At 39.3% G+C, this 25,322-nt stretch overlaps 3 protein-coding genes across 7 annotated transcripts in view; 2 read left to right on the top strand and 1 right to left on the bottom strand.

Annotated features, from left to right (window-relative positions):
* Positions 1–10,094, top strand: part of si:dkey-174m14.3 (brain-enriched guanylate kinase-associated protein) — a 34,352-nt gene extending 24,258 nt beyond the window's left edge. For all 5 annotated transcript variants that reach the window (XM_015057563.1, XM_015057581.1, XM_015057572.1 and 2 more), the window contains 2 exons: positions 1,054–1,134; positions 7,820–10,094. In XM_015057563.1, the coding sequence (XP_014913049.1) occupies positions 1,054–1,134; positions 7,820–9,220 (1,482 nt within the window). In that variant the 3' untranslated portion in view covers positions 9,221–10,094. The remainder of the gene's footprint in view (positions 1–1,053; positions 1,135–7,819) is intronic.
* A 1,082-nt stretch (positions 10,095–11,176) lies between these two features.
* Positions 11,177–14,808, bottom strand: rdh14b (retinol dehydrogenase 14b). Its single transcript, XM_015057595.1, has 2 exons — positions 14,382–14,808; positions 11,177–13,272 (listed from the first exon to the last, which is right to left on the bottom strand). The coding sequence occupies exons 1-2, from the start codon at positions 14,733–14,735 to the stop codon at positions 12,655–12,657; spliced, it is 972 nt and encodes a 323-aa protein (XP_014913081.1). The 5' UTR covers positions 14,736–14,808; the 3' UTR covers positions 11,177–12,654.
* A 1,684-nt stretch (positions 14,809–16,492) lies between these two features.
* Positions 16,493–25,322, top strand: part of LOC106962897 (interleukin-31 receptor subunit alpha-like) — a 17,102-nt gene continuing 8,272 nt past the window's right edge. Inside the window, 13 exon segments of the mRNA XM_015057530.1 lie at positions 16,493–16,951; positions 18,913–19,191; positions 19,194–19,401; positions 19,482–19,663; positions 19,752–19,855; positions 20,843–20,869; positions 21,383–21,524; positions 22,694–22,776; positions 22,860–23,064; positions 23,160–23,333; positions 23,829–23,930; positions 24,241–24,378; positions 24,454–24,594. Of these exon segments, the coding sequence (XP_014913016.1) occupies positions 16,882–16,951; positions 18,913–19,191; positions 19,194–19,401; positions 19,482–19,663; positions 19,752–19,855; positions 20,843–20,869; positions 21,383–21,524; positions 22,694–22,776; positions 22,860–23,064; positions 23,160–23,333; positions 23,829–23,930; positions 24,241–24,378; positions 24,454–24,594 (1,855 nt within the window). The 5' untranslated portion in view covers positions 16,493–16,881.

The following is a 25,322-nucleotide window of genomic DNA, read 5'->3' as shown; positions in this document are numbered from 1 at the left end:
TTGAGACATTGTTCTGTTCAAAAATTTTACTCTGGATTTTTTCAGTGAAAAAAAAGTCTGTAAAAAGTTGACCAATCAGAACTGCAGTAATAGTCAATCTACGAGTATTAAGTGCCCAATAAAAGCATTCAGATGCGGAAGAATCAAATGCTCAATTATGCTTAAGCTTAGCTGAAAATACTTACATTAACTACAGGATATGGTTGTGTTGAATTTATTTTAATGGTTTTGTTTTTTTTTTAAACATTTTACAGAGGTGCTGATAAATGTGGCGGACACTTCATATGAAAAATTAACACAAATTTTGAGAAAAATATTGTTTCCTTTGGGGTTTTTTAAACTCTGTGGTTCATTCCATGAATTTCAATCTATTCTTTGCTGCAGAGTTTTGTTCTCCTATGCAGACGTAGATTGCAGCCTTAGACTGCAAATGAATTTCATTTCCAATCTCAGGACGTGGCGATAGTGTTTATTTCCTAGGTGTGAGCAAAGTGGGGAGACGACATTTCATTAAAGCTCTCAAACTAGCATCAGGTTTTACAACCATGTGTAAATAGGAGGGGATTTTATTAAAAATACATGAAAACACCAGTCTGCAGGACAAGTTTCAATCATCAGCCTTTAAAGAAAAATCTAAAACAGGAAAATACCATTAGGAAATTCAGAGACTCTGAGTGATACTGGGTGGGCTTTAGCTGAAGGATAGAAAACTCCCAGTTACTATTTCTGAATGAATGAATTTGGAGGTTCCGAAATGTGCAAACACTTTTTTTTCTCCCCAGTTTATGGCATACAGAATGGGATTTTTCATCACTATTTAGCCAAACACAAGCAAATTAGAAGAAAAGTGCAAAATATGCCCAAGTCATCTAACCTTACGTAACATTCTGTGCATGAAATAAATAGCTACAAATTTTCCACAGCTGTGCTTAAATACAGTTTATTATTATAAATGCATGTAAAAAGCATTTTTAAAAAAAAAAGCAAAACATGATACAAATACGTTTTTCTTTTTATTAATCTTTTGGTTTTGTCCGTGTTCTGCCTCCGCAGGAGCTGTACAGAAAAGACTGTAACTTGGCTGTTCAGCTGCTGCAGTGCAACAAGTCTCTGTACAGAGCCCAGCTCTCCGAGGTGAGACCTCCACCCACTCTCACCAGCTTCAATCGCGAAGCTTTCCTTGAACCACCTGTCCTTTACCCTCTCCCAAAACCTATTTTTAACAGCTCCCACTGTTTTTCACGCAGTTCAAAACCTTTGTCCCTTTTTATGCACACGAAAAAAAAAAAAAAAAAAAACTATGAAAGCTTTTGGTGCTGACATTTGACATCAAGTGGATGAGTGGATATAGAAGGAGGGAAAAAAAAAAACATATTTCCATTTAAGCTGCATTGAATGAGTGAGTGGTTTTAAGAATACTGCCGGGGCTGAAATTTAGGCAAAAAAAAGAAAGAAAGAAATTGCTGTCTTGACTGTAATGAGAAGGTCGTTTTTGCCCTGAGAAAGCCAGGAAAGATAAGAGAGTTGGCAGAAGGACACGAACAGGAAGTTGCTGCAGCAGCGACTGAGGCGCTGCAGGAGAATTAAAGCCGAAGGTTATTTGCCTGAATAACCTTCACCTCTGAGCGATGAAAGAAGCAAAGTTTAAAAATATTAAACAGCTCCAAGGCATGGAAAAGGTACTGACATTAGCTCATACTCTCCTAGATCTGTTTAGCTGTGAAAAATAGTGCTCAGCATTGTGGATCACCTGAAACACCAAAAATAAAAAATAAAAATTAGACTACAGCTCTGCAGTTGTGCACATACAGTAGGTAATTAAGAAAAATAATTACCTGCAAACTTATTAAGTTATTATTGCTGTTTGAAAACTCACAAAATGCAGGCCCTTAAATTGGAGGCAAGTAATGTTTTGACTAAAAAGGGAAAAGGTGCAACAATGCAGCGTTTTCAATCACAGTGGCAGCTGCAGTAAACGCTCTATTACTAAACATTAAATAGATTTCCTATGTGCTTTATGGCTCCATCATCACTTAATTGTTGCTGATTCTCTCCTGATTTGATTGAATATAATCACTCCTTGTAGTTGGGGGGACAATTTAGACAAAATGCAATCATTTTTAACAAACTATAAAGAGGATTTATGACATACTTACTGGAAGATTCACAACATTAAATTATAAAGGCAACCATAAAGGTCCAAAAAGGTAGGGATCTTTCTGTGCAGCAGTTTATTTATTTATTTATTTTTTTAAGTTTAGAGAAATAAAATGTTAAAGGCTAGAACATATATTTACTTGTTAACACTTACCGACATCTGTGCTGGTAATACTTTGCGCAGCCCTGTTTTATCAATAGGACAACAATTAGTCCTCTCTTATTATATCTAACAAAGTTGCAGGGATCTGTCTTGTAAAATCCAGCAACTGACTCTAAAATAAAGTTGATTTTGTGCCTGATAAAACATTTCTGTCTGGAATATTATCTTGTTGAAGGACCAAGTGGCAGCCCATTGTTGTTGTTGTTGTTTTCTATTTAAAATCTCCCGGTGTTTTAAGTAATTCATGATGTCATGCACAGGCCCACAGCATCACAGAACTTTCACCATGCTTAACAGAAGGCACGAGGATCCTATACACGCGCTCATAATTCAAGTCGCACCAGATTCATTAGAAGTGTTTCTTTGCCAAAAAACAGTTACTGCGGGATTAAAGCGTCTTTTTGGCATTGCTGAGCTTTATAAAAGGACCGATGTGGGGAGCGAGCTGACGTCAGTTTCCAACTGTTACGTCTCTGAATTGCCAGGTGCAGTTTAGTTACAACCCGGTTTTAGACCTGTGTAAGGACACACCAGCTGCAGAGGTCGAAGGAGTAATATCATAATGTATGGCTTGTGCGACCGGACAGCTGCAGGTTTTTAAATCACGAAAAAGACTTGGAAACCGTTGCCAACATGAAGCATTAAAAGATGACATAGATTATTAATTTTTAATGCATTTGCTCCACCAGAATTGCAACTCTGAAGTTGCCTGCCACTATTGTTTTAATAATAGTGACGTAGGGATTTCAGGGATTTCGATTTTATGTGTAGAGTTCAGCGTTCAGTTGAGAGCTGCGCCACGCCTCCTGTCATCACTGCCGGCTCCACTTCTAAAAACTCACAGCTGAGCACTTTTATGCATTTTCTCCAGTTTTCTGCATGTCCAGAAGCGGATAGTTTTTGTAGGTTGACGACGAAAATGTTTTGTAAAACAGACTTTAGTCTAATATGACGAAAGCGCACTACTGCTCCAGTTGCAGTCCAACTTGAGTTTAGCATCTGGACACGTTTACAATTGTGAAATAGGACAGAGAAGACTTTTTTGCTGGAATGCCTCCTAAACACACTGCTATCTTATCTTGGTAGCATTCAGTGGTTGTGGTAGCAACTTTAATCTGTCTGTTTTTTTGTTGTTTTTTTTGAACTCGTGTGATCTTGAATTTCAGTAATCAATATAAAAAAGTGCATTAGATAAAGCAATTAATGTACTTATGTACAAAATTCAAAATAAGGAAAAAAAAATAACATCCATTTCTGGTTCAACAGAACCAAGTAGCAAAAACATAATGCCTCTTAGCATCACACCTGAAACTAAAAAGACAATCTTTGCCACAGTCATCAGTGAGTTTTGGAGATTTATCGTCCTCCTTTACCATTCTTTTCATTTGGTGTCAAGATAATTTAGTGTCATCATCCAGTTAAGAGGAATGGCTCCCTGTCTCAAGTTAAAGTTCATCCAAGCAAACAGAAACCCAAACTGAAAAATCCCAGACTTTCTGAACTTTAAAGAAGTAAATCAATCAAGTAATGCTATATTTCCATTTGTTTTCCAATTGTTCAGGATACCAACTGTTTTGGTTCTGGTGATTTTATCGGAGGCCTTCATCTCTTATTGGAGAAAGATGAATTTGTTACAAGACTTTATTTATTTATGTTTTCCAGAAGTGACAATAAGTATAACATTGCTATTTGTCTACTTTTGTTGCTGGAGATTATTCATTAAAGAAATCTGAATTACGCTTCAAAAATGAAACCCATAGGACTTTAATTATCCTCCCTGCTGTGCAACGTGCATTTGAGCTATATATAAAACAAGAGATGCAAGGTTTGTTAGGTGCTCATCAGCAGGGGAACGACTTCAAGGCACATTGTCAGGCAATGTGAAGGACAGATGAGGCAAAAACTACAGTGTGCTGCAAAATGGGGCTGGGGAGCGCACTGCAGCCTCATCATACAATCCTGCTGTTGCTTGTGAAAAGAGTGCATGCGAGTATTGATGAGCGCTTTAAACACTCAACCAGCTTGGCTCGGCTTTCTGCTGCATCAGCCGTGGGCCTCGTGCCTTTTCCCTATATGTCACAGGGAAAGCTGGCGCATGTCTACAAGGTTAAAGCGTGTGGTGATGTGACTGCATAAAAATATCGATGCAAAATCCATTCCGGTTGCGCAAGACTCATAAAATACCAACAGCATGTTTTCAGTAAACCGAGCAGTGGAGCTTGAGCTCTGGCAAAGGTTTCTCATGAAGTGAGAAACAGTCAAGCTACAGTAGCCTCTCGGGCCAAACAGCAAGAGGGGGGGTCAGAGGTCGTGTGTGCTTTCTCTGGCCGTCCGCCGGTCTGCTGGTCCTGTGGGTGGAAGCTAATTGAAAGAATATTGATGGATGCTGGAGCTGCATTTTTTGAGAAATGCCGCGGCTCTTCAGCGCCCGCAGAAGTGCTTTAGCTGTTTGTTTGGCTGCAAAAACAAGTACAAGCAAGGGTGTGAAAGGCTCGCTTCATATTAAGCTTTAAGGCATCTTCTATAAAAAAAAAACAAAAAAAAAACACTAGCAGAGAAAAAAAAAGTGTGGGCAGTAATTAATCTGCATTTTGCTTGGTTGCAATCAAACTGTTATGATAAACTGTCCTCATGTTTTGCTAAATTGCCTATCTTTTTTTTTTAAATAGAAAGTTATAATTGGCTTTTCTCTTTTAGCCATTTAGGAACAACTGACTAGATTGCTGGCGATGATGCACCGCAGTTAACTTATTACTTGTTGCAATGGTGAGCTCACAGATAGATGATGGAAGCTTTCATTCTGAGAAATGCTCAAATTAGAACAGTGGCTTTCTCTTCTGAGAAATGCGACTCTATTTGTCTTTCATGGACAACATATTCTCATCTTCTTTGGAGGCTGGAAGAGAAGATGACTTTTTTCTATTCAGAAACAAGGTTGCTGCAAACAATGGCTGAGTAAATGCTTAAGTTATAAAATAGACAAACTGACACACTTTCTGCATAAACAGAGACGGCTAATCCTGGATTAAGACAGAATGGACCGTACCATACCTTACAGCCACCATCAAGGTTCTGGTATCATTCGGTCTGTCTCTTCTGGGCAGTTACAGTTTAGGATCACTGTGTTTGTCAGAACCCTCTGTTACACTGCAAAACCACAAAATCTTACCAAGTATTTCTGCCTATTTTCTAGAGCAAATATTTGACTGATTGAAATAAGACAGAACCAACTTAGAAGTAACTTTTCAGCAAGATAAATAGAAGCTTGTTTTAAATCAGTAATTCCCTGATATTGATTTTAAAACGCCAGCGGCACTAGCAGATTATTCCACTTACAACAAGATATTGTTCCCACGTTAGAAGAGAAACGTTCTGCCGGTGGAACTAGTACTTTTTCATCAATATCAAGGACTTACTGGACTTAAATATGCTCCTCTGTCTTGCTGAAAACTTACTTGTAAAGTTGGTTTTGACTTATATTAAGTGTACTAAAATATTTGTACCAGAAATTAGATGAACAATACTTTGTAAGATTTTGTGGGTTTTCAGTGTATGTAAAAGCTTTCACTGATTTGAGATGAAGCTGAGAAACCTGCAGGCGGTCACCTCGATTCATGTCTTTTCACCGCCATGCTTGACAGGTAGAAGAGTGATCATTTGCACCCCAGGATGCACTCTATCAAATAATTTGATCGTTTATCTCTTTCACAAAACACTTCAGTTTGAGGTACAGAGTTTTTGTGCTTTTAGAGAGGAACAAGACAGCTGCTTCACACCTTTGAGCCACCAGGCGAGGCAGTCATGGCCCCCTATTGACAGACTTATATAACGGTGAATGAGCTTCCCAGATAGAAGGTGTGATGAAGTGATTACAGAGGGTCGATGCAATCAGCAAGACAAGCATATTTACAGCTAAAACACACAGACTGAGGAGGAACTGTGCTTCATGCACATTATTGGACAGACTGTACCGAAGTGCGATGAGGTGAATAAGAGCTAGACAATAGAACAAAACCATGAAGGCATCACACACCGTAGATGTGCTGAAGCCTTCAGAATAGGAGATCTGTCAACCCTTCTGAGTTCTTCTTCACAAACCCTTTGGTTTCCTTCATTTCTGAAAAAATGATCTGCACCCCTGACAAATTTAGGATTAAAAACTGGTTTTGTTCAGCTGAAATATTGGTTTCTGATGGGAAATGAGACAAACATCTCTCAGAAGCACTAAAATAATTCATCTGTTTCATTTTGCATTTTAATAACAGCTGAAAAAAAGAATAGAGTTATTCATATACTTCCCAATAATAACTCAAAAAACCTTTTTGTTCCAAACGATGCCTTCTACGTCTTAGTGGCTGCAGGAGTTGCAAGACGGAGATCGCAAAGACATGCCGAGTTTTAGTGGGGGTCGTATGTATAATTTTGAACCTGTATGGATAATTAGGATCCTTTTTTAGATGATAAATTCAAAATTATGCTCCCAATTCCCATATTCAAGAATCATGACATTTGTGTACAGCACAGTCATTCCACACTGGAAAATAAACAATTCAAACAAATTATGACAAACCTCAAATTAATGCGACATTATTGCCAGATTTATGATGACTGGATGCAAACCTCTGACCATATGAGTTGGCAGTTTTAGGATGAGCCAGGTTAGAGAGGTCTATTTAAATTATCTTGACATCTGTGAGGGAAATGTTGGGGAACATTTGGTCATCAGGCCAACCCAGAGGGTCTGGCTCTGGTTCCAATACACCAACTGTTGATTCATTGGTGACAAAGGACATTATATTGCCAAAGATGGAAAATCCAATGCCAAACTCTCACACTTCTTCTAACGGCATGTGTATTTGAATAAGATCTATGAAAGATACCAACTTCACTAGGGTGCGCATGGATGGCTAAGCTGTTTAAAAGTTTGCTTTTAGGATGCCGCTACTTTGATAAAAGATGTGCTTTGTACAGCGAGGATGTTTTAAAGATCTGAAACCTCCACGAAAGGAAATTCATTACAGAAGGAAAAATGTAAATATTGATTTTGTTTGGACCAAAAGGTGTTCTGTCGATATTCACGGAGAGCTCTTTCAGGAGGTGCTCTATAGGGGGAAGCACTTTCGAGTGCCGGAGGGGGTGAAAAAAACTGTTAGAAATATGATTTATTAGCAACGTCAAACTGAGCTCACCTTGGAAAACTGCACACACCAGAATGATGCAGAACATTACCGACTCGACAACGTGATCCCGAAAGCCTGATGGCAATAACTCCATGCTTATTACTCAGTGTGACCTCCAGCAAACCTGAAGGAGTTGTTAATATGCTCAGCATGATAGACTTTTTAATTATAACAATTCTAGTGGGTGTTAGGAGACTAAATATTATTTGTGTTCCAAGTTTTCTGACTTCATAATTGAGAACCATCTCAATACATGAGTGCCGGACACATCTATCCCATATACTCCTCTGAATGTCTCTTTTCCTTTGAATTTTTGCAGCTTCCTGCTGACTTTCAGGAGCGCCTGACCATGCATCTGGAAGAGTCTCCTCTCTGCCACGACTACCCTGACTCTACTTCCCTCATTGCCAACGTGCTTGAAAAGCCAGATGAGGCCTGCAGCAGCAGCCAGGCGTCCCGCTCCCCCAGCCCCCAAGCCCAGAACCATACGTTCATTCTGGAGAGACTCGGGCCAGGAGAGCGCCTGGGGCTCAGAGCGGCCTACAAATCCGACCTGTACAGCAGCGACACGGCTCTGTACTGCCCCGACGACCGTCACCGCGAGAGGAGGCCCAGCATGGACGTGCACGGCCACAGGACGTTCCTGTACGGACCGCAGAACTCCACCGACAGCACACCGGAGGAGGGCTCTGTGGGACTGCAGGCTGGCTTCTCCCAGGAGCATTTCCCCAAGTTCCCTGCAGCGTTAGCTGGAGGCTCCAGCTCTTACTCCAGCTTCAGTGGAGGTGGCTCGGAAGACAAAGGCAATGACCCACCCAGCAGTGCAGCTTCCTCACCGCGTCATCAATCGCTCTACATGGAATGGAGAGATGCAGGGGACTATGAGAGAAAGAGTGACTCATCCTGGGAGAGGGACAGTCCAGGGAGCTTTGGGAACACTCACCCTTTCCAACAGACTGAGCTGGGCCACCATCAGAACGGCAGCTCGCCGGTCTACAGCCGCACCATGTCCTCCTGTTTCAGTGAGCCGTACGAGCCTCTGCCTCCATCTTCCTCCCCAAGTGTCGCTTACGGAGACAGTCGCCGAGGCAGCACTTTAGCCCCCGAGGAGGAGGAACTGATTGGTAGATGGAGACAGCTTAGTGTTGAAGACTTAAGCGCCCACTCGTACTGCAGTCCAGGCAGAGCCTCGCCTTACAGCTTCTCAGAGCAGCACTTTTCTGTCCGCCCCGCCAAAATCCGCCTTGGTCCGCTGTACAGCAGCTTCCAGGAGGGGGCTGACTACTACCATCACGGCGCAGATGCCATGGACCCGGTGTGGGTCGCCACCAGCCCCGAATGCAGCCCTGGACTGCGGCAAGCACATAGCCAAGCCCATCTGTACCAGAGTGAGGACAGCCAGGGGTCAGAGCACAGCCTCTACCACTCAGGGAGCTCCAAAGACAGGGAGGGCAACGTTGCAGCTGGAGGCCAGAGCACGGAGTACGTTGACCCCAGTCCCAACAGCTCCACCGAGTCCCTCCATCAGAGGTCCCTGGAGATGGCCGCAGAGCTGCAGCACTATCAGGTTGAGATGCACAGCATGCCAGCGCAGGCGAGCCAGCAGCCGCCGCCGACTCCACCGCCTCCTCCTCCTTACAACCAAAAATTTGGCTCTTTGGGGCTTTCAAGGAAGGACAGTCTCACAAAAGCCCAGCTTTACGGAACCCTTCTGAACTGAAGGACTTTTAAATGAGGTTGAAACCTTTGATTCGACTAAACACACAAGGCCTTGGTGCACTTGGGTTATGTTGCTGCTACCATTTAGCTGGAAATGGTTTGAAAAGCAGCCAGGAGCCAAATGGTTCACAAAGATGAACCTAGTGGAGATCATTTAGGAGAGATGATTACGCGACAGAGGATCGCAAATATTTTTGGGGGGAGAAGTTAGCCACAACTAAGGTGGAAACAGGCAGAGAGGAGTTTATGACATTTTAAAATGTATAGGAATGTGTACGTATTTACGTTTCAAATGTATAAAAAAAAGCATAATAACTAAGAATTGAGTGATATATTTTATAAGTAGTTGTTAGCAACAAATTTATTCGAAAAGTGCAGTTCTTTATTGATAATCCTGCAAGTTGTAAATAAATTTAAAAACTGCCAGTGCCATGTCTGGGAGCTCAGATTTGAGTCGAGATGAGCCGCACACAGATTCGTTTCGGCCGTTGTTTTTAATCCGCTGAAACGATCTCGGCCTTTTGAGGAGCTGTTTAATGAAGAAATTGATTCCGAATTAATTCCTTAAAAGACAAACGAACATTACTCTTCCGTTAATTGATTTCTAGCAGTATTGATGGGTGTGATTTCTTGTTGTTGATGGAACGTTTTGAGATGTAAACACCTGTCTTAGCGGTCGGTATTTATTTATTAGATTTTTTTTGCACTTCTGTTGTCTCTTCGAGAGGTTCTCATGCCCCCCTCCCCCCCGTTCTACCTCAGATTTGGACGCCCACACCCACCTAAGCCTCTGTAAGTTTGTTTCTTAGACAATGATGCATGGTCATATACTTTGTTGTTTTGTTCTCTTAATAAAGCACAAATTATAACATCAAGTGTGGGTGCCTGAAAAAAGACATGAACATCACTCCGTTTTCACAGGGACTGCAACAACAGTTCGATTTTTATTTGTTTTCTGATCAGGGTGAAGCCGTCCAAACCCATAGAGAGTCTTTTTATCGTTCAGGCTCCTGCAGCAGTGTGGCACGTCCATGCTGAGTCACCATGAAGCTCAGCTTTATCATTGTAGTAAATTTAAAAATAGGGTTGCAGGGATGGATTTTTGCCAAGATCAGCAAACTCGACACGAAGAGGAAAGTTATTTTTGTGTTATTCACGGACAGATCCCGGTAATTTATATTCCTGTCAGGTGCACACAGAGCCTTGCAAATGTATTAATATCCCTCGAACTTCAATTTTGTTTTTGAGGAATTAAATCTAAGTGTGCTGCTGTCATGCTGCCAACACCATCATGAGTTTATCAAAGTAAAAAAGATTTTCCATTTGTAAAAAACAAAAAAATATCACCTCCCTCCTACTTTAAATTATACACCATTTTTCTATCGCATACAACCCTAAGAAAATACACTGTACTTTCAATGTGCAAATCTAAGAAGATAAATAAAAATAAATGGAAACTTTTCAGTGCCATTCCCACTACTGGCACTGAGTTATTACGCAGACGCTTGATTAGAAGGACATGAACACATTTCAGATTTCAGCACTTGAAAGGGACACAAATCATATTGCATTTGTCGTTTGTTTTGGCTAACGAGGACGTAGCAGTCCATGATTTGTTTGTTTTTTTCCAAGGCAACATTGATTTACCTGAGATGTTTAAATCCGAAATGTGCTTTTCTGATTTAAAAATGAAAAGCTCATGAGGGTATTTCTGACTAAGCAGCGCCTAGGCACCAACCTAGTTTATTGCGGCAAGATTTGTTGCTGGTAAAACTGGACAGACTAAATTATTTATAACGCAAGCAGTGAAAAAGGATAAGCATGCACAACTTTTTAGCTCCAATCAGTGTGTTTTATGTTCTAAGCATATTATAAACTAAATATATGTCCACATTTTTCTCCTAAATTATTGATCTAAACAATAGATACATAAATGAAAAACAGATACTGTAAGATATGTTTAGTTGGCGTCAATGGTCTTTATTTAGCACTTAAAGGGAACATTCATTCTGTTGTACCAGAACTAAATTTTACATTATATTCACAACTGAACAACCTGCTTTAAAACGGCTTGTGTGATAGCGACTGATGGGGCTGATTTGGTTTGGGCAAGAACAACTCATTAAAGTAGCAGCCTTGTAAATTAATCGCTTCTGTGGTTCAGCAGTTTCATTGTTCTTGTTGATGGATGTCCTTTCAGGCGGCCTTCCTGCAGAGATTCAAAAAAAAAAAAAGAGTTATTTACTTGTAAAGTTTGAATCCATCCACAAGAGGGCGCCACGGTGCAGCGTCAGCCTTCCAACAGACGTGGCAGAAAAACATTTAAGCTTAAAAATGCACTAAGGGGAGATCAGTTCAAACAGCCACCTTCAGCTTGTTCTTGCTTTGCAGTGCAAAATCGGGGTGAAGCTGCGCACAACTTGAGCACACACAAAGACTCAGCTGAGGATCTGAGGAGCACAAGCAGTAATGAGACGTCGCCGTTGAGGTAAATGTGACAGCTCGGCTCAGCTCGCCTTTCATGAGCGCACCGAGTCCAGTTCCTTTGATCCTGACGTCTGCTTCCGAACTTTGATAAGGTCATGTTATATAGGAACAAAATATCTTATCCTCAGCAATGTATAGTTAGACTGACGGTATCTTTAAATCTTTTATTGCACTGAAACGTTTGCTGCAGTTATTTTAAAGTATTCATGTTCTTTTCTACATTTTATCAAACCAGAGCCAGATTGTTTGTTGTATTTAATATGGATTATATATGATAGGCCGTCACAGTAGAGCAGAGCATGATGCAGGGTTTGTATCTCCCAGTTTTTTCTGTGCCACTTTGTGAAAAAGTCTGGATTTTTGGAGAGCACAACTAACAGTTGTACTGTTGGAAAATTCTCCCATTAAAGCTTCGGATCTCCGCAGCTCCTCCAGATTTATTAAAGCCTCCTGGCTGTTTCACTGAATGATTCTTTGTCAGCTTAGTTGAATGGTCAGTTCTTGTGAATTTTTATGTTCTTTCCATTTTCAGATGACAGATTGAGCTGCTCTGTGAGAAGTTAAAAGCCTGGGATATTACTATAAAACCTAACCCTGCTTTTAACTTCCCCACAAATAAAGAGGTGAGAGTTATCTGGATGAAAAAAATTATGGCAAAACTTCTTTTAAAACTTTACTTGAACAGGCACCTCTTAAAATTAAAATCACAATATGAGATCTAATCAGTTCTGTAATGTAGCACAAAGTCTGCTAATTATCCCATTTCAGAGGCACAACATGTTTTTCCATTAAAGTTTTCATCCTCAGGGAGGACCAAAAAAAAGAAAAAAGAGGATTTTTCACAACCCATCTCTTGCACAATGAATTCTGCAAGCAGAAGTGGATTAACAAAGTCGTCCAAGAACACTTAATTCCCTAACAGTCCGGTCCTCAGAACTGGCCCCGTGGTCACTCTGCGAGTCCAACCATCCTCCTGCTTATGTCCCACAGTTTCTTGGCCGCCTGTTTGTCTGTAGCTTTGGCCATCAACTCTTCTTCCTCGCAGTTAGCGAAGCACTTCCCCGACACCCCCTCCACCTCGGGGGAACACGCCAGATAGAGCGGCGTCTGGGCTCCCTCCAACGGACTCTTCAAGAAGACCAACGAGGCAAGGTGGAACAGCGGCTTAGCCAGCAGAGGGATTTGGACGTGGCGGCCCAGCCTGGTCCTCACCATCCCCGGGGTGAGGGCGTTGACCGTGACCGCCGTGCCCTCGAGCTGATGAGCCAGCTTGAGCGTGAACAGCAGGTTGGCCAGCTTGCTCTGGCTGTAGCAGAAAGCTTTATCGTAGTTCCCTTCGCTGTTCAAGTCGTCAAAGTTGATGTGGCCGTATTTGTAGAGTTTGGAGGAAACGACGACAATGCGGCTGGGAGACGAGGCCTTCAGGAGGTCCAGCAGCAGGTGAGTGAGGAGGAAGTGGCCCAGGTGATTCACTCCAAACTGCATCTCAAAACCATCTTCTGTCTTCGTGTAGGGACACTGATAGATCCCGGCGTTGTTGACCAGCACATCAATCTTAGGTTCCTCCTGACAACAAAAACATAGAAAACATTTTAGATTTTACAATTTCAGATTATTTAGATCTTAACAAGTATGCAATAAATACATATTATTTATAGTTTTTCCTAAATTAGACTGTTGGTACTGGAAGTGTAGGTGAAGAGGGCTTGAGGCTACTTCTAATTCCAGTACTATTACTTATTTCTAGAACACGTTGTATTTTACATTTTTATTCATTTTATTAATTTAATTTTAGTAGATATCATGGTGGGTATTGTAAGCTTAACGTATACATTTTCCAAATTAAATAAAATGAAGAAATACTATTTTCTTAAATACCACAAACTGAGATTTGACGACATCTAGTGGCGAAGAGAGGCAACTACTGTCCAGTGAAAGAAAAGTGATATAAATTACACTAGAGTACAGTGGCCAAAAAGAAAGTATACTCACCTTAATCTTTCTTATCTTTTACCCCCTTTTTGTCACAATTAAATGTTTCGAATCAATAAACAACTGCAAATAACCTGAATAAATTGAACAGGAAACTGACTGGGCAAAAAAGAAGACAAAGACCATCTCACATTTTCAAAAAAATAAAAAAAAAAAAGAATAAAATAAAAATAAAAATCTTAATGATCCCAAAGTCCATTTAGTAAATACTACAAAAATATCATATGTACACCTGATGTTTTCAGACTAAGAAAAGCTGTGGGGTAAGGCAGGGCGTGGGTCTGGTTTTCTCCATCAGAAAGTCAACAATTTGTCATAATTAACGGGATTCTGCTCTCTGCTGGAAAGTAATTGCTGACTCATATCAGTTAAATGGTCAGTTCTTATATTGTTTATGTGTGTATTGATCAGACATGATGAATATACACAGAATCATTTATCCCTTATTTTATGTTAAACTTTTAGATTTATCAGAAACAAGGTTGCGTGACTGTTTTACTGGTCTATGTTAATGAAATAATTCTGATGTGTAAGTAAATAAGCGGATCCCTGTCAATCTTTTGTTCAGCACCACGGACAGTGCTCCTTTTGGACCAAACAACACTAACAAAACACAACAATAGATGGATTGTACTGGAAGCCAGCTGGTAAATAAACCAAAAAACATCTATCCACATTGTTACCTTGTTGATTTCCTCACAAAAATTCCGGACAGATCGGAGGGAAGCCAAGTCCAGGTGCTTGATGACCACCTCCCCCTGCTCTGGCCCGGCTTGGCTCCTCAGGTCCTGGGCTACGTCCTCGGCGCTCCGCAGGTCCCGGCAGGCCATGATGACCCGGGCGCGAAGCTTCAGCAGCTCCCCGGCCAAGGCCTTCCCTATCCCGCTGTTAGCCCCAGTCACTATCACAGTCTTTCCACGCATGGTGTCGGTCGGATACTGGAGCAGCTTTACTGCTTTCCGCCGGGGGAAGAGACGGCGCATTAGGAGCAGAACCCCGCCGCCAACAACAGCGGCTATTAACACTGCCGTTGACATGTATGGGCCGGTTATCAAGGACGACAAGGTATGTTATCTATACAAGTTACAAATTTACCCCGGAAATGATAGTGTCTATGATGCGGATTATGGCACGTGCAAATTGTAGTGTCGTATTTTTATACTAAGTATGATATTGAAAAAAGTGAGCTAATTAACAATATTTTTAACAATATTTTTCACAAAACATAGTATGAATAGAAATAAAATAAAATAAACAAACGAACAAACAAAAAAGAGTATTTCTGTGTAAGTCTTCCGGGTCACAACCATTTAAGTACACTTCCTTAGCAGTCAGCCGGGACAAAATCTGGGTAGAACTTTTAATAAGTAGTAAGGGAGGAGTTTCCCTCATGTGAATCAAAAGAAGGGCTCTGTTCACGTTTTTGGACAAAGTAAACTTTTTCTGGTGTTACTTTGTCTATGGCAGGACTGTCATTTGTCACATGGTTCATGGACAGAGTCTGGGAGTGCAGTCATAGAGAGGAGGCTGTCTGGGTTAAGATCCTCAGGATTCATCTTTGCATTTTGCAGATGATATTCTATTTGGATCAGGCCAGTAAGAGGGATTTTTTGTGAATTTTGAGGGAGCTATTATTATTATTATTATTATTATTATTATTATTATTATTATTATATTCTCATAATGGTTTAAAAAAAAAAACATTGTTACCAATCCTGATATAGGGTGACATATTTGTGCATACTGTATGAAATGACTCCCTACCGCGGTGTCTCCACTGGATCGCAGCAGTACACTGGAGTTCAAACTCCGCCCACACAGCGCGCAGTTTGCCTTGTTGACTTGTGAATGGGGCGAAACTATTGTTCAAAAAAACAGTTTTTCGTTTAAAAAAACTCACAAAATGAACACTGTACTTTAAGTACTAGTCATATCAAACAAATGCTTTATCATAACATTATACGCTACTACTTAAAATAAAAAGTTAAATGAATAGACTATAACCGAACCAAATGATTATATTAATAAATGCTTAAGTGTACAATTTGCCCTGTATGTACACCTATTCGAGAATTACAAAGACAACCACAAAACTGATCTAAAAACCACCGCATTATTGATACTTTTTGCACTAGTTTCAGAAGAAATTTGAAAAAATAAGGAGAGTTTAACCTCTGTTGCTGCCATTACGAGGCTAAAGCTGAAAAAAGAAGTATTACTTGTGCTATCAGCTAACTGACGCTCAAAAGCAACAGCTATAAGAACAACAGTAAGACATTAACGTTTCAAAGGTTTGCTTGATGTAACGCTTCAGTGAGGGTGTGAGATAACAGGAATCACTGACTCATATCTCGCAGACGGATCAGTTTCATGAGGATATTAACGTTTTTTCTATTGTTCTAATCAAGTTTAACCTTCAGAGCTTAAGTCTTGACAGTGGAATTGACTCTTGGGCCTCCATAATGACATGACTGATAATAACTGATATATTTTCTCTAAGCTTCATTTGGAGGAGTGTTAATGACAGTTGGTCATTAACATCTCTAACAGGTTTTAACTCGAACTACAACTTTACAGAGGAAAATAATCCAGTTCCAAGCTCAGCCAGAGTCTAACCATCAAACATGTGTGTTCAATTTGGAACATTGCTGAGTGTCATGTTGCAATGCAGAAGTTAAATGGGGTGAATAAACAGCGTATAAAGCTTTACTGGAGTGCATAAAATGACCCATTTGTTTTCTGTTTGTCCAGCAAAGAATATAGTCTGAACTCAATTGCTCCGATGTCTCAATGTTTTCCCCGCATTTAATTTGCATCCAAATATAGCTGCGCGAGGCAAGTAAGATGTATTATTAGTATATCAGAGAAAGTCAAATGTGATTCATACAATAGAAAATGGGGTGAGGATGGTCTTATCTTAAGTGTTTGAAAGCTGCCCGCAAGTTGCTTCACTTCCCTTTATCCTTTGCAGCGTTTCCAGTTAGGTAATGCCTCCCGTTTATTTCAGGGTTTGCTTCAGTTCCTGTTAGCTGACATTGAGAGCGGGTGGAGTAAATGCGCGTCGGTGGACGGTTGCAGTCTGTTGTAACAGCCTCAGTACATGTGACTCAACTGCTTTTGTCTCTTTTATTGTTATAGTTCTTTACCGACGATTTCCACGAGAACTGGACATAAGGAGAAATTATGTATATGTCCCTGTTTTCGATTTTTGTGGTTGCGGCTCTCTTTCTCTCCTGCTGCGACTCTTTCAAAGGTAGGAAAAACTTTTTTTTTTTTTTTTATTTATTTATTTTGCGTGTTTTAGTTAAAAATAAACGTTTAAAACACAAATCATTAAAAAAATTGATGACAAGTCGTTTGACAGATTTGGGGGGAAACCCGTTTGTGTGTGTGGTTTTTCTTTATTGGTTTCATGTTCACTCCGCGTTTCTGATAAATAAAGATGCATTCTTTCATTCCTTTCGTATCTATCTATCTATCTATCTATCTATCTATCTATCTATCTATCTATCTATCTATCTATCTATCTATCTATCTATCTATCTATCTATCTATCTCATATTCAAATATCAAATATCAGTTTCCTTTTGTGTGCTGGCGTTTTTACAAAGAAATATCTACCAGCTGCATCTCATTCTAAGCTCCTTGCCAGTTTTCATGTTTTACATTTTATGTTTTTTGTTTTTATTTGATTTCATAGCTGCAATACTCATAATCTGAAGTGGAGTGAAAATCTTGATCACCTGTAGTTTAGAAATACTTTTTCAAAGGAAAATCTCAAAAGGTGATACATAATGAGTCAGTGTCTTCTTGGCAAAACTGCTGTGAAGCTTTTTGGGGGTTTGCGTCTCCAAGCTGTGCTTGTCTCTTAACAACAGCGCTTTTACATATTATTTTGTAAGCTAACTCTGCTTTAAGATTTCCACAACATCTCTGATCTGTCTGATTCTTTGAGGCCAGGACACTTTCTAGAGGCTTGAATATTAATATAAGGGCTGCAGGGGATTTGCTCATGGAACTGCAACAAAGTTGAGTCACTTGAACTGGAAATCAGGTGACTTCAGTTTGAATTTGCAATTAATTTTATTCAGATGCATCAGATTAATAGGGGGTAAATCCACACTACATTTTTATATTTGTGTTTATTTCACAAGGATTGGCTGCCTTTTGTTGTTTGTTTTTTTTTCATGTGAAATCCCAATAAGATACATTGAAGCCTGGTTATAACATGACACATATTTAAACTTTCTAGAGGCTTGAATATTAATATAGGGGCTGCAGGGGATTTGCTCATGGAGCTGCAACAGGCAAAGTTGAGTCACTTGAACTGGAAATGATCCACGCAAACTCTTAGTTTCCAAAAACTAATGAAGCTGCTTTTTCCATTGCTATTGGCAGCTGACCAGGAGTAAACACAAAGGTCAGAAAAGTAGGAAAAGAAACTTCACACACAGTGGAGTTTTATTTGCCACCGCTCATATTATTGTTTTCTGTCGTAGAATCTAGCAGATTTCTATTGTGATGTAAATCCCCTGAGGGTGAGTCTGTATCGTTTCCCAGAAGCCAGGAGCAAAGCTCCGTCTTAGGAACTCAAATGAAAGTGAAAGGCAGAGTCATATTTAAAATAGTCTGTCTTAGTGTCACGCAAATCTGAGTGCAAAGACGGTGAACAAATAAATCAAATTATGAGCTTAGTTACACTAATTACTTAGAGAATTATTCGTTTTTGTAAAAGTATAAGCTTAGTTACAGTGCCTACTTAGAGAAATTTTTGTTTTTATTGTTAATTTTTGCAATTATTACCAATAATGTATTTGACTTGGGAGGCTTTGGTACTGACCCAGAATTAGGAATTGGTGTTTAATGTTTGATTAGTATTTCATATGTTGTTGATGTAACACAGTGATTTGCAAAAGTCTTCCCATCAGTTGGGCTTGCTTACGTTTTTTCCTGTTACCACTGTAAACATTAATGTATTTTGCTCTGATTTAGACCAACAATTTTCGAAAAAAAAAAGGAGACTAATTAAATCCAGGGTGAGATAAACAAGTAGGGATTCAAAATATAATATTCAAAGGAAAGTCAAGAAATTATTCAAAACCTTCTTCAAAAACACAGTGAGACATAAGGCTGGGTGCTTAGTGCAAACAACTAAAGAGTTAATGGGAATCATGACAATGAGTGAACTTTTCCTTCCATTTTTATTTCCTGCAGGCCCTCATGTGATCTGTGACGTTTACCCTAAAGATCTGTACGTAGAACAGAACTCCAGTGTTGAGATAGTGTGCCAAACGTCCTGTTCAAATCACGGCAAAGTCTTCTGGATGCTGAACGGAAAACACATCAGTGAAAGCCTGTCAAAAACCATAAACGCAACACACACTGTCTTGTCACTGAGAAACTTCACTCAATCAAGCGCAGCTGTGCAGTGTCACAGCTCTTATGGGGATCAGCTCTTAGGAGGCGTCACTATAAGGACATATTGTAAAAAAAAATCTTCTATATTTTATTGATTAGTATTGCTTGTCATTTCTGCCATGACATTACAGTCTTTACGTGTTTTTTTTTCTTTGCAGCAAAGCCTAAAAATATCACATGTGTCTTGCATTATGATGTAAATAAGCCCAACGGCGTGCCTAAGCTCTTCACATGTTCATGGGAGCATCATATGGATTCTTCACAAACAAACTACACCATTCTTAAGTACGTTAAGCACGTCTTCATTTAGCCAATTAAATGCTGTTAAATTATTAGTTTTAATACATATTTTTTTCTTTCTGTAGCAATTCCTCGGTGGAAATCTGCAAGTCGCAAGGAGTGAACTGCACACACAATTCCACACGTTTGGCAGATGATATACTTGATTATATGTACTTTTTTAACTCATACACAATTAAAGTCAGAGCAAAAACTCAATACGGGGAGACGGACTCTGACCCCTACGTGTTTGATCCACATAGCATAAGTAAGTAACATCAGTTAAAAGTTTCACAAATATGCATCTGTTTATCCTAATGATTTTCTGTCGTGATGATTACTACATGTTTCCTCAGCGAAAATTAATCCTCCAAAGAATTTGAAGATAACTCCCTCGTCGGAGCATCTGTCGGTAAAGTGGGACCCGGATGAACCCCGTTGTCAAGTCAAATACTACAAGGTAGGAGGAACACAATTGTGTGTGTGTGGTGTGTGTGTGTGTGTGTGTGTGTGTGTGTGTGTGTGTGTGTGTGTGTGTGTGTGTGTGTGTGCGTGTGTGTGTGTGTGTGCAGGGACAATAGGAAAGCAAACATGAACTCTTCAAAATGGTGATATGAAAAGCATAGCTAGAAGATTTCATAACACCAGAAAGACTGACTGATTTCAATGAAAAAATTGAAATCTACTTAGTGATTATCACTGTAAATCGGTAGGTAGAATTTGGTTTTGGCTCTTGTTGATGTATTAACTAAAAGTCTGAATTAGGTAATGCAGTTATTTGTGGCTAAATAATAAAATAAATGGTCTTCATAAAGTAATAAGACCATTGAATAATTTCTTGGGTGCCAAATGAAGCAAACAAAACCTTGAAAACAAAGCTCTTAGAGTTAGTCATATGTGAAGCTACTCATTTGTTACCTGCACAGAGCATTTTAGGTAAATTATTAATATTTGTTCATTTCTACTTTACAGATCTTACAACATTGTGGTTAAAGGGAGGTTGAAATAAATTAGCTCAGCTGGTGTGGTAATATGCGGATGTGTCCCCATTATGGGGACAAAGTGTTGAAAAATGCAATAGAAGAAGTTGAAGATGTGTTGACACAATGCATTTATTTGATGCGAACGTGTTCATGCTGGTGATAAATGTTTTAATTTATTTGAAGCATCACAAAAGATTCATGAAACCTTGTTGAACTGCAGGGTAATTTGGTTAACTGGGACTACTTTTCCCACATAAAAACTAGAACCTACATGCTAGGTCCTGTTTCCCACTTGCAGCGAGCAGAAGCCATCTGCTGCACGTACAGCAGGGTTGTCCGGATATATAATTGATTATGCAAATCTGCATTTTGGAAACTCGTAGCTGGGTTTGGTTTTGAAAATGTTTTTCTAAAGCACCAATTTGTTTTTCTCATTTAGACATTTTCTGTCTTGTTTGTTTCAGACATCAGAGCCTGACAAAGCCCCAGAGGTAAAAAAAAAAAAAGAAGAAAAAGAACACTTTGTCTTTTTATGGGATCTGTGATAATTCATGACTATTTCCTTACAGAAATACTTATTTTAGTTGTATGTACAGTCGTTGAAAAATATCGTATACCCCTGGCAGTATTTTTTTTCTGCTTGTTGCTTTTTTGTCACAGCTATATCATACTCATGTCATCAAACACATTTTGTAATGAAAGACAGATAACCTTAGAAAACATCATTTTCAATCTACTGCTTTGTATTCTACGACTTACAGATTGCAAAGTAACAAAAATACCTTTTAACATGATAAATGCTTTCTTCGCTTTCACAGCATTTATTTCCTAAAAATGCTGACAAGCAATAACAAGCTAAATGCATAGACTATAAACTAACCAAATCACTAAAGTGTTGATCAATACATTTTTAACATTGCTTACAGCTATGAGCTTCTAAGATTTAGCATTTTTTTGTAGCCATTTTTTCTCACCAAACGATATAATTTCTTCTTCTGCTGCAGGTTTTGTGGACAAATCGATTCAGTGCCACTATTGAGGAAGTGGAATCCTGCATTAACTACAACGTTTCAGTCCGATGTGCCTCTGAAAGGGGACTTTGGAGCGAGTGGAGCACGGAGAAGACTGCTCTCACCAAACTGAGCAGTAAGAGCAATATTTAAATAAATTAAGCAAGTTAAGAACATCAGGAAAAGAAACATGAAAGAATTTTAGCAACAGATTCAAACCCGAGTTCATGTCCAATTCTGAAACCAGATGCAAAAGCTGATTTGTTTGTGAAGTAACTTCATCAAGCAAACAGTGTCTGTGTCTCTGTGCCCACAGTGCAATGAGGCATTATCTATGTAAATTACAAGTGGAGCAAATAACTGCTAAAGTCCACATTTTTTTGGATATTTGTGGATTGTGCAGAGACAATATGATCTGGTAAACGTTCTTGTAAAAGTGGAATAAAAAGAGAGAGAGAAAAAAAACATACATATCTGTTGGCTTTACAAAAACGGGAGAAATCATTCCCCCAGACACTTGTGCCCGAAATACGTGCAGATTACAGTCTGCTTTGTGAATCCTGGGCAGAATTAAAGCAAAATAATGAAAGCGAAAAAGGAGAAGGTTGCAATGTTTTGTAAATTCCCGCCTCAGTATCTAGAAGTGCAAAGTCGGTGGAGAGACGTACTCCATAAAACTTGCAGCTGTAATTGCAGCAATGGATGCATACAAAGGATACATTTTCTTTCACTTCACAATTATGCACAACTATTTGACCTACTGTGTGGTCTGGTTAAAAAAAAAAAAAGGGTGTGCTAACGTCAGGATGACACTGTACATAAATCATTCATGTCTTTTTATTCCCAAACCGTCTTTAAAGTGTTCGTGTAATTAGTCAAACTCAAGTCACAGGATCAGACTTGACTGCAGAGATTTGTCACTTGACTTTTAAATCTTACCAAATTTCACATTCATTCTTAATGCTGACGAAGCCGCAAACATGTTGAATGTTAACAGATTTGGTTCTACCCACATAGTTTAGCCACAGATGTTGAGGTTAAACGCTTTTAAGGATGTGTTTACATTCCACGTTTTCATTCTGCAACCACTTCTTGGAAAGCCATGGCTTTACAGTTGATTCAAGGCATGATTGCAGTTTCTTTACAGCTGTCGCTATGACAACGAGGTGGTTTTGGACTTAGTTCAAGGTGTGAACGTCGGCTTTCTCTTTTCTTGGCTCGAGATGAAAATAATCCAGCATAAATTTTGCATTTGCCCTTCTGTTGAAGCGTGATTAATTTCAAACTTATACGAACCGTTTTTAGGGAGCCGCATCAGGATGGGACTTTGGAGAAAGGTGGCTGAGCTGGGAAAAAACGGAAAGAGAAAAGTTCATCTCATGTGGAAGGTACAGAAAGGAGGAAAAATGTTTTGAGAATATTTGTTGGAAGTGGATCATTGTCTAACATTTCATGCTTCTTTCTAAACCAGGGCATTCCTTCAACATGTAGAGAGGCATTCGCAGTCAAACAGGTTGCATACAATGACAACACAACCACAGGAAATTACACCTATACTTCATGTGGCAGCTCATCTTGTGATGTCGATGTGGACCACCGTTCACACAGATTATATCTCACCGTTTCCGACAGCGGCGCGCTGCTCGACTCGATTTATGTTCCAGCCGTTGGAGATGGTGAGTTTTTACTGCTACATGTAGACATTTAAACAACAACAAGATTTTTATCCTGTCTCTTGACTAGTTGGTTGTTTCTGTCTTCATATCATCAGCGAGCCTTCCTGAAGTTTGGAGCATCAAAACAACAAAAAGTAGAATGAGAGGCGTTATTCAGGTCAGCTGGAACGTATCAGAGAAACCCGTCAGTAGTTACATAATTGACTGGACACATGATGGATGTCGGTACTTCTGGAAGGAGACCACATTTACTAATGCAACTCTGTTTGGTAGGTTAGAGTGTGTGTTAAGGACAAAGTGCGTGAGCGATCCATCCTCACACACTTTGAGGATGGATCAAAGTGTGTGAGGACTTTAGCCATTAAATCAGTTAATGGCGTATCTATTATTGACTCAGTGGAGAATATAATGGACTCATTAATGGAATTTCATATTAAAGGCTGTTACGTAATGCATTTCCATGGAAGATTTGATCAATTTAGATGGGCTTATTGAGAAGATTGACTTCTGATATTCATGAGATGATGTTTTTACAAGAAAATCTAGTCTCTTCCTGCATGACTCATATTATAAGCCATTTGTTTTCGTTGCACTGATAAGATGCATGTATGTATTAAGCTGTAATTTTATTTTATTTTGTTTCACTTTTTTGAAACTCATTTTTCCAGCTTTACTTGGTCATCGAATGTACCTTACAGGTGTTGCGACATTTTCTTGTCATTTCAGTTTCAATTTATATGTATATTTTTTGTCTATTTCTGCAGGCCTGTTGCACAGAACACTATACAGTATTACAGTAACGCCTCTTTTCAATAACATCTCGGGGCACAGCATCCACGCAAATCCGTTCTGCTCCAGTATGGGAGGTAAAAGTCAAATTAATTTTTCATTAGCACAAAATATACATACATATGTGATTGGTACCACTAAGAAGTTTGCATACACTCATCACCAGAATGAATGTTAAGTTGGGTCTTCACTGAGAGATTCAAGATGTAATAATTACTCAAAATGAAACCCCAGTCACTGAAAAAGTATTTACTGTGGACTTTTTAAATGCATCCAAGCTCAAGTATTTACATACCCCCACCGCCACCAAAGCGTCTCTTTGCAAGTTGCAGAGGAATCCCATTGTTTTTGTGGTTATTGACAATTTTGAAAATGTTATTCCTGCAGTTCCAGAGGACATTGATGTCAAAGTTGAGGAAGTTGACGATAAAAGTGCCTTTGTGAAGTGGCACATGAAGTCACAGAACCCATGCAATGATGTTGATACTTACACAATCTTTTATGAAGCACAGGGACTCCAGCACAGTAAGTTGCCCCCAATGTTTTTACATCTTTTTTAAAGACAACACTCATGACCCTAACAGAACGGTTTTCTTCTAGATGTTTCTGTGAGTGGTAGTGAAGATGGAGTTTGGTTGAAGGACCTGAAACCAAACACCCACTACAATGTCAGGGTTCAGGCCACAGGCGACAATGAGACTAATATGAGCAGCAAGGTGCATTTCATAACAAATAAATATGGTGAGTATTATTTAAGAAGCGATTCAATGAAAAGAATCGCTTCTTTTCATTTTGACTAAAAGGCTGTTACTTGAATTGCTTCTTTGTAACAGAAGAACAAGCGACAGGTTCTACGCTCATAATCACAGTTCAGAATTAATTTCTCGCCCTCACATGTAAAGAATCGCAACAAAAACAGAAGAAAGCTTCAGCAGCCACATTATTAACCCATAACATGATCATAAAGGAGCGATCTAAATGATTACATTTGCATTAAAGAGTTGAACAATCTGGGCACAGCGTTGTCAGGCTGAGATTAATCACCTGAAGGTTTGTGTTATTTTCCCCTCAAGATGACTCTTGAAGGAGTTTGGCAGCTGGTCGTGTTTTTCTTGGCTTCACTCGCTGAATTCCTTCCTGAAAGCCTGGAAGGAAAAAGATTTTCCTGTTTTTGCTTGTCAAGGCGAACTAGACATCTGTAGCTGTTGCTACATTTTACTATCATTCTTTAAATTCACTCATTTCATTTGATGCGTCACATTTTATTGAGAGGTGTAGATGATTCTTTTAATCTAAACATTTAGCTATGACATTTAGCTCCCTTTTATCAGAGGAAACCGTTCTATATATATATATATATATATATATATATATATATATATATATATATATATATATATTTTTTTTTTTTTTAAAAAATTGGGCAAAAAATTTAAATTTTTAAAAAAAAAAAAAATTTTTTTTTTTTT

Source organism: Poecilia latipinna, unplaced genomic scaffold (genome assembly GCF_001443285.1).
Source record: "Poecilia latipinna isolate Pla-1442-1.1 unplaced genomic scaffold, P_latipinna-1.0 Scaffold61, whole genome shotgun sequence".
Lineage (NCBI taxonomy): Eukaryota > Metazoa > Chordata > Actinopteri > Cyprinodontiformes > Poeciliidae > Poecilia > Poecilia latipinna.
This window is presented reverse-complemented; position numbering and strand designations above follow the sequence as displayed.

Bases quoted from the DNA above. Each gene is read 5' to 3' on its own strand.
- rdh14b (XM_015057595.1), bottom strand. From the start codon at position 14,735: ATGTCAACGGCAGTGTTAATAGCCGCTGTTGTTGGCGGCGGGGTTCTG. The intron at 13,273-14,381 runs GTAACAATGTGG...TTTTGTTGTCAG, and splicing joins TTTGTGAGGAAATCAACAAG to GAGGAACCTAAGATTGATGT.